This window comes from Cryptosporidium hominis, assembly GCF_000006425.1.
Source record: "Cryptosporidium hominis TU502 chromosome 7 CHRO017128, whole genome shotgun sequence".
Lineage (NCBI taxonomy): Eukaryota > Apicomplexa > Conoidasida > Eucoccidiorida > Cryptosporidiidae > Cryptosporidium > Cryptosporidium hominis.
The window spans coordinates 1-9,491 of NW_667181.1; the positions used below are offsets into that span (position 1 = coordinate 1).

General features: G+C 29.1%; 3 protein-coding genes across 3 annotated transcripts; all 3 read left to right on the forward strand.

Annotated features, from left to right (window-relative positions):
• The first annotated feature begins 854 nt into the window (after window positions 1–854).
• Window positions 855–2,225, forward strand: Chro.70570 (hypothetical protein). The annotated part of the gene is made up of 1 exon (XM_661017.1): window positions 855–2,225. The coding sequence occupies one exon, from the start codon at window positions 855–857 to the stop codon at window positions 2,223–2,225; it is 1,371 nt and encodes a 456-aa protein (XP_666109.1).
• A 2,616-nt stretch (window positions 2,226–4,841) lies between these two features.
• Window positions 4,842–6,512, forward strand: Chro.70569 (protein disulfide isomerase precursor (PDI)). The annotated part of the gene is made up of 1 exon (XM_661018.1): window positions 4,842–6,512. The coding sequence occupies one exon, from the start codon at window positions 4,842–4,844 to the stop codon at window positions 6,510–6,512; it is 1,671 nt and encodes a 556-aa protein (XP_666110.1).
• Window positions 6,513–6,746: 234 nt separating this feature from the next.
• Chro.70568 (hypothetical protein) lies at window positions 6,747–8,474 on the forward strand. The annotated part of the gene is made up of 1 exon (XM_661019.1): window positions 6,747–8,474. The coding sequence occupies one exon, from the start codon at window positions 6,747–6,749 to the stop codon at window positions 8,472–8,474; it is 1,728 nt and encodes a 575-aa protein (XP_666111.1).
• Window positions 8,475–9,491: the final 1,017 nt, after the last annotated feature.

Here is a 9,491-nt window from a genome sequence, read left to right on the forward strand (position 1 = left end):
TCTGAAATGAGCATACCTGGGAATGACGAATATTTTGAGATAACCTCTTTATCTTCGTAAGTAATGGAAATTGGTGAGAAGAATGTGATTGATCTATCGTTCACAAACATCCTTCCATGAATTCTTTTTTTTGATTCATATCTCCAACAACATCCAAAGGATATTTTGGTTTGCTCAACAAATTTTCTAATATGTTTTGAATTTTGGACCACATTCTGACGATTATTTAAAGAATATGATGAATATTTCTTTGTATTATTCTTTCTTATAATAAAATCTATTAGAACAACTAAAGCCAGTATAATACTTAAACATAGAAATAATGGACTTGAAAATATGGAGATGTATTGATCAATAAGCAGTTTTATAAGAACTGGAAGCTTATTACTAATTATTTCTGGGTACATCAAAGCAAGTAATAGTAAGAAAGCGCTCTGTTAATTCAAGAAGTTAACTTAACTTTAGCCTAGACTCCAAGAGTTCAGCAGTAAATAGGGTCAGATGAATGGTGTAGAAAGTGGGGAACTCTCCATTATTTGCTAATATTGGGAGTGGAAATTGTGAATTCTGAGAAAAATTGGAATTAATTAAAATAGAAATTAATTTATAAAGTCGAGTTTTACGGGGATTTCAAATTCTTTAAAAAAGTCAAATTTCGATTAATTATTGCCCCTCAAACTGGTATTTATTTTGGAGCCTTTTGCTATGGGCTCCAAAATAAATTAATGAAATTTCAAAAATTGCATGCAATATCAAAAAAATATGCTGATGAAGGGGAGTTTTGGAAAATTTTAGAATTTGGAGAGGAAATAAAAGCATAGCTGAAACCAAAGAAAAGGAGATTAAAACGTTAAATGAGTTGGTGGTTGGAAAAACTAACCAAGAACTTAACAACGGGAATAAATTCTGAGAATTCCGTAAATCACTCTAAAAATAACATAACTTCCAGGAATGAAAGTGAGGAAGAGATTTTAGCAAACGATTCTTCCATCTTTAGCCAGATTTATGAGTTGAATGGATGTTACAAATGTACTCTTCGTACAAGTGGAGTGGGACTGGGATCCTATAAATGTGATGTAATTTTCATGGAGAAGCAACTTATAGTATTGCATTTGGTGAGTAGAAATAACCTCAATGTTTCAAGAATCTTGGCTCCAATAGCAGCCACAGCTTTTGCTACCTCATTTAATGGGGATAATTCAAAAGTCTCTAAAGGGGAATGGATTGTACTTCCTTTTGATCATATTACAGGAGTTGAGTTACAAAACCAAGGGAAAGAAGTGAGAATAACGACAAAAGTTGGAATAAGTTATTTTTTAGGAGATAATGAAGAGTGCATTTTGAAAGTTTATGAAATTTACAATGAAAGAAGAGACTCTCTAAGAGATTTAGAAAACAAGGAAAATGCAAAAAATCCAAATGCTCGTAGCTTTACTATACACAATGCAGACATACCAATAAGTAGCAGGGAAAATGTTGGAAAAGAATCATTTTCAGATTTTGCTCCTTTATCACACATATTTCCTGGTTGCATTGTCTCAATTACAGCAACAGAGTTAGCAGAGATACTGACTAATGACTTATTCTACGGTAAGTACATTTTGGATCCAAAAGAGACATTTGAACTTGAGATAAGTAAATGGGAGGGTCAAAATAACATTGTAAGTAATGATAAATCAGAATTTTGGCTAAAACAAGGAGCATCTAGAGAAATACAATATAGGAGAAAGATTTCAACAGGAGTTCTGGACATATGGGTCTCATTCACGGAAAAGCATCAGATCTCATTTCCCACTGACCGTTCATTCATACATATATTAATTGGCGTCATATTCACTATTTTTGAAAAGGAAGTTGGAATCAAAATTCTAATTAGATTAGTCGAGATACAAGAAAATAAGACACAATTCGACCTGGAATGTGAATTAGAAAATACCAGCTCTCTACCATATCTAGTAAGGTACCAGCTAGAAAGCTCAACAATTAATAATGTAAAGTCAACCGTTGAAAACTATATTCAAGGAATCAGGGACCACCTCTCAGAAATTTGTTCTAGCAGTATGGACTCAATCCCAGAATTCTGTTCCAACACCACGATCTGCAACCTAAACTACCCAGAAAACAAAATAGGTTTTTTCAAACAAACCGCAGTAAAATGCGATGAATCCATGATCTGTTGCTTCCAACCCTTTCATCAAGTCTTAAGAAGCTTATTTCAATTTTAATATCTAAATATTATAATAAATGGAGTTACCGCCCAAATTGCCCGCCCAAAAATGAGACGAAATTTTGGCGGTTTGTCTTGAGGTGATAATAATAATAATAATTAGAGAAATAGTAAATAATAATCAAATAAATAAAATAATCAATTAAAAGATTTGAGGAATTTGAGGAAAAAACGGACAAAGATTTTCAGTTTTTACATTTTGTATCTCAGTTTTGTATTAGTGGATTTTATTTCAGTAATCTACAATGGGATACAAAATGGAAACTTCTTATATATAGACTAAGTGAATAAGAATTCGTATATAAAGAAAAAGTTAAATCTTTAATATTTATCCCAATGATGATTTTGAAATCCAATTCAGATTATTATGACGAGAATATTAAATAATATCGAGCTTTTTAACTCTGAGGGAACGACTTTTAAACGGTTTTCTTTCTATTATTTGCAGAAGAAAAAAGAATTCATCTATTACAAGGGAAATCATGGAAAGAATTGAGACCTTAAAATCTGTTAAACTATGAGACATATTATTTTATTCATCCCATCAATAATTGTTACATATAGTTTGAAAGATATCTTATGAATACGAGGTAAGTCGGATATTTTTAGTTATTGGTATTCTTTTCTCTATTAAGTATTGAAATATGGGAATATTTTAAGCCTTTTATAAATGGATATATTTAAATACGTTATATTATTTTTCGCAATTGAATGGAAAAGAACTTTAAAAATATACGTAAATATATAGTTATTCATCTGGTATAATTGGAATATTGCAATGAAGATTAACCAACTCTATTCTTCTCCTTCCACTGAAACTTAGTGTAGAAAAAGAGTTTTTTATCGTTTTGGAAATTAGTCTCATAAGAGTTACTATTTACAAAGCGGTACTGAGCATTATTTCTATGTTAATTATTCCATTTTATAGCATTTATTCCGCGTTATATGGATTTTTATATTTATTGATGGTATATTGGAAATGAATGATGATCTTCTACTTTTTAAGTAGTTAAGCGTGCAAAATAATCTGTCAATCCACTGAATCTATCTATGTGGAGAAACTCTATGTCTGCAAACCTGACAATTTTCTTTATACTTGGATTAATACTAATCATATATAACGTGTGTTTACGTTTGCTATTAAATTGGATTCTTTAATTTTGGATATTTAAAGTTTTTTTTTTAATCCACTTATATAAACATTAATATCACATCATATATATATATATATATATTTGATACCAGATGATGAAATATTATTAATCAAGATAATTCAATATTCATATAAAAGAAGATAATTGAATCATACTGTTTAATTGATACTTATAATATAACGTAAATTCCTCTATTTATTTAAATATATAAAATGGTTTATATTTTCAAGATATACCGATGATACCGAAGACCAATATTTGGGATATTTTTACTATTTTATTGGATCAAACTTCATCGAAAAGTAACGAATCTCGGGTGCCATTGCTCTTTTCTTACCGTAGAGTTTATGTCAATCACAGGGTTCTACATCTTTTGGTATAATAATATTATATACCTACATTTAATTTAGAGGAATTCAATATATTCCAATAGAGCCATATTTATTCAATTGATAGAGAAAAAAGAGTACTATATCAACTAATTTAAAAAACCTTTTGAGAAGATTTTTAACTTTAAATAGATCTTTTTATTCTTTATAAGGGACAGACAAATGGCTTTTGCTTATATATATATAGTAACAAAATCAAGATAAAGCTTTTGATTATTATTTCTAAATTTAAATTTACATGGAATTTAACTATATATTATACTATTCATAACTTGAGTTTTTTTTATTTAAAAAAAGTAGCTATGGGCGAGATCAAGCTCGAGATTCTCCATAGACAATAAAGTGGGTTTTGCTAATATTTTATTTATATGAAATATTACTTAACTGCATTTTTCATAAATGGATGGGAAGGTCTGAGATGCCTCTACATTCTTTTGAATGTATTCTTAGAAGTATTAGTTGAGATAACTAACGCCACCTAACAGAAATTCGTTGAAATTTTTTATTTCAACTTGAAAATGGTTGGCCGGCACGTGGAACGAAAATGTATTTTCGGATCATTTTTGTATCTAATTAAGTCCAATTCTCGAGACGTTGGATCATGTATTAACGAACTCAATTCAGACTACTCTAATTTCGCTCATTTTTTTTTTATCTATTTTTTTTTTATTCTCAATTTTACCTTTACTATCATTTCAATTGTTTAGTTATTCTTACTCAAGGTTTACCGCCAAGTCATCTCATACCGGCGTTCTATGTTGTAAATAGGGCGGCCGTGCACATGGCGCCAATTAAAGTTAACATCACGGTTCCCGCCCGAACTGTAGCGCCTCGTGATTGGAACGGTGGGGTGCTGGTACCGTTTTGTTTGGGCGCCAAATGCATAAGTTGAATTTATTAAGATGGGAAATAAATAATTAATTGTGTGAAAATAAAAGTTATTTTTTTTAAAATTAATAGTAAAGTTTAAAGAGGGTGAAGGCTTGAAAATAAAATACAATTTAATAAGATTTCAATATAGTGCAAAAGCACAATATTCGGAAAAGTAGAATAAATTAGTAATTTTAAAGAATGGAAATGAGTTGGAGGATATTACTAACATTACAAACAGTTTTATTTTTTTTATATTTCTCAATAGTTAAAGGTGGGAATTTAACTGAGTTAAATAAAGATAGCTTTCAAGATTTTATTACAAAGAATGAACATTGTCTAGTAATCTTTTATACTGATGATTGTGCAGCATGTGTGACAATAATAGAAAGATTGGAAAAGTTGAATGAAGAAATAAGAAATATTAAGGTTAATGTGGCAAAGATCAATGGAGAGAGGAATATAAAGATATTGGAAGAATACCAAATAAATGATTATCCTACAATGAAGTTTTTTAGAAATAAGGTAGCAGAAGAATATTATGGAGGAAGAGAAGAAAATGAAATATTAGAATGGTTAAAGGAACAAGTAGCATTTCCTGTTTTGGAATTAGAGAAGAATATGATTAATAAGGAAAAACTTGAGAATTTATTACTTAAGAATGATGTTTTATATATCTTTTATGGTGATAAGAACGGAATGGAGAGAAGTATATTTAATGATGTAGCAAACTATAATAGAGCTTCTGGGAAATTCTACCAAATTTCAAAGGATGACTTAGGATTTGGTTTATCTAAAGAAAGCTTTATCAATGTCTTTCAATCTGGAATAGAGTTAGATTCAATAAAAAATGATTTAAAGAAAAGCAGTTTTGATCCTTGGATTGTTTGCTTAAGGAGATATGAAAATGCAATACCTTTCCATGGCTCTTCTAAACAAAGGAAAGAAGTTTGGGATTTTGTGAAAGCTAATCAGATTCCATTATTTGGTGAGATTTCATCTAGAAATTATGTAAAATATTCAGAGGTGGAATATGATTTAATTTGGCTTCTTGTTCCAATGGAACCTGGTAAAGGAGAAGAAAGTATTAAACCATATGTTGCATTATTTACTCAAATTTCACAAGAATTCGCAGATAACTACAGAGTAGTATGGTTAGATACCTCAGAACATTCTTCTCATTTAAATACAGTTTTATTAGTAGAACCTGAGATGCTTCCAACAGTAGCTGTAGCTAAATCTAGACCTTATCTGTTACCACCAAATACTCCAATAGAGTATTTAACAATAAAGAAATTTCTTCAAGATATTGAATTAAATAAGGTTGAGCCAAAATTAAGATCTGAGCCAATACCTGTCTATTATGATAATGACACAGTATTCAAGTTAGTTGGGAGTAACTTTAATTCAATGGTTTTAGAGGATAAAAAGAATGACTGGCTAGTTATTTTAGTTACTCCATTTTGCCAACCTTGCATAGATACAGAAGAGATTATTAGAAAATTACATGATGCAATTTCTTTTGGGAATTCTGAATCAAAAATAAAGTTTGGGTCCTTTGATATCAGTGAAAATGACCTTCCTAAGGATGAGTTCTATTCCAATTCTATTCCATCCATAATTTTCTTTAATAGAAAGGATTCAGGTAATCCCATTCACTTTAATGCAGAAGAAATTAGCTACATAAATATTAAGGATTACATGATGAACTCAACAAGTATTGATTCTAATGAGATTTCATTCATAGATCCAGCAAATGCTACTGATCTTGTTGTTACGATTTTCTCAGACTTTGAACAGTTTAGTGATGAATTCCCCACACAAGAGCAAATTGAAACGGTGGAAAAATCTATCAAACATGACGAATTATAATTAGTAAATCTAAATTAATGAATTTTAGAAATTAATTAGATAAGCGATTTATACAATTTATTTTAGTTTACTTAAATTTTTATTATTATTTTTTTACCGGTATTGCATGAAATCACGGGTACCGAATATAATAATTTCGAATGTTGGCGCCAAAACATATAATTTAGATTTAGCTTGGAAAATTTTTCTAGTTAAAAATTTTTAATAATAATTGATGATTTATATGATTTCCAAATGTGGAATTTACCAGAAAAAATTGAAATAAAAGAAGATAAGAGGAAAGGGAGGAGTATCATAGCAAAAGAGGAAATACAAATTGGAGAAAGCATATTAATGGAGGAGCCGTATTGTAGAATATTATTTAGTGATAATATAGAAGAAATTTGTGATACATGCTTTAATTATTTGAGATCAGCAGGCTCTTATTCTGAATGCATTCTAGAATGTCAGGAATGCAAGAAAATCAAGTTTTGTTCAAAGAAATGTATGGAGGAGTCTAAAACAATTCATCATTTTGAATGTGGAATACTAAAGTTGGATATTTTGCAAATGATTTCTAATAAAGTAGGAGTTTCTTTTGATAGATCTAGACTTTTAACGAGATTTGTTATTAAATTAATACTTGAGCTTAATGATAAAAATAAAAGCCAAAGAGAGCAGAATAATAGTTACTTAATATCAAATTTAAACCAAATTAATTCTTTGGTTGACAATCAAGAAAAGTTTTTACAGAGCATTAAGGATGTTTATCAAGAATTAGCACTTGAGATTCTCAAAATTCCAAAACTGAAAGCAGAAATTGATAAATTGGAAAATAATGATATTATTACAGATAAGTTATTGGTTAAGATTTCATGCATTATGGATAGTAATAGTTTTGGAATCCCTAAATTCCCTTTGAAATGTAATGTAAATGGAGATTCAGTATCAGAATTAGTGAATCCACGCCAAAAAGCTCCAAATTCTTCTTTAGAGTTGTCTAACTCTTTATTAAACCCAAGCATTCTTGGATGGGGACTTTTTTCATATTCTAGCCTGTTTAACCATAGCTGTGATCCAAATTGTGACTTCATTGGAGTAAATCCTATTCCTAATCAATCCTCTGTAACAATTAATTTAATAGCTAATAGGAAGATTCAAAAGGATGAAGAAATTACAATTAATTATGTTGAGATTTATGATACTAGGAGAAATCGAATTAAAAATCTACTTAAAACCAAACATTTTATATGTCATTGTGAAAGATGTACAACATCTTTTCTTAATTGTAATGACTCATATATCCAAGGATTTTGTTGTTCAAAATGCTTCAACATTAATGATTTTGACTACAAAAGTAATAATATTCCAATAATCCAATCAGAATCTGTTTCTAACTTAAATAAACCAGAAAATATTACGTCTATTATTGATGATCAAGACTATCTAATCTCCCAGTTAACTGAATCATATCACTGTAATTCATGTGGTGAAATATATTACGGATCTGAAGTTACTAGTATTCAAAATGAATTTCTTGATACCATACAAGAAGCTGAGAATATGAATATTCAAAAATATGATCTCCAAGGAGCAATTAATCTAATATCAAGCTTAATTCAAAGATATCATCTTCCTGACTCTAAATCACCGTTACCTCATCCATTAAACCATTTACTCTATAGATGTTATAAGTTACTCACTTTTTGGAATGTTATTGTTAAAGACTGGAATTCTGTTAATTATTATGTTTCGAAAATGATCAACTCTCATTTATTATTATTTCAGAACCAATATAATTTAGAAATCTCCAATCTATATTCCACTAAAGCTATTGCTTTATCTCACCTAGGACATGTTTCTGAATCCAATACAGAATGGAATAAATGTCTTAAAATCAGACAAATTTGCTCCGGAAATTTCTCTTACCCATATAATATATCTTCAGTGAATTCTCTAATTGTGCATAAAGATGCCGCTTAAAAATTAATTGTTCATGTATATAGTGACCTTTTGTTTAAAACGTTCAACTTTCACTTTGTTTATTTTATTTTATTTTTTCTATCGGAAAAGAGGAATACAAGCAAAAGATCTATTAAAATAGGAATTCTTTACACCTAAAATTTGATTCCCCCCTCCTACTCCTTTTATGGTCATTCTAATATCACTATATTATATTCATTTAATTTATCTAGTTATTTTAATACTAATTCATTTTTGCATGCACACATTTGGCGCCATAGTTATTGCCGGTATAGCTAAAATGCTATGTGGGGGGTATTTTAAGTGGATAAGAATTAATAATTATCAACAAATTATGCATGCACAAATCAGAGAGGGGAGGGGGGAAGTTTCTAATTTCGCTACGATTTGTTAGAATTTATAAATAATGAGAAATTCTAAAAATTATGGATTAAATTACTTGAACAATCTAAAAATATAAAAATTACAAAATTTAGTTGATATTCTTCTATATATGCAACTTTTGAAATTAATTGAAGAGCAAAAGTTACTGGCAGAATTAAGGTTTTACTTACACTAGTGTTCTTTATCTCTCTCTCCCTCTCATTTTCTTACAATATTTCTACCCCTTCACTTATCACTTTATTTCCAAATCTTTCAAGCTCTCCTTTTTCCTTCATAATCCCACTCGTCTCCCCAAATTCTCTGTGTTATAATCAAAAAATGATTACTGAAAATTTTTAAAAGTTACTGAGGCGGGAAAAAAATTCTTATTTAAGCTGCCAAAATATTCAATAATAATTCTTAGAATTAACTTGAAAGCATTCACAATAAATAAATAAATAAATAAATTTTTTGTCTTTATAAACCAAGTTTTTACTTTTAATACTCGGTAGTATTTAAGTAGGAAGTTATAATAGTGGAGTTTGGAAGCTAATTGCTTGGAATTCTCAAAGATAATATAATACAAGATCATTTAAATTCAGTTACTTATAATTTACTGGCTTGCAATAATTAATATAAGGTAATATAGAAAAT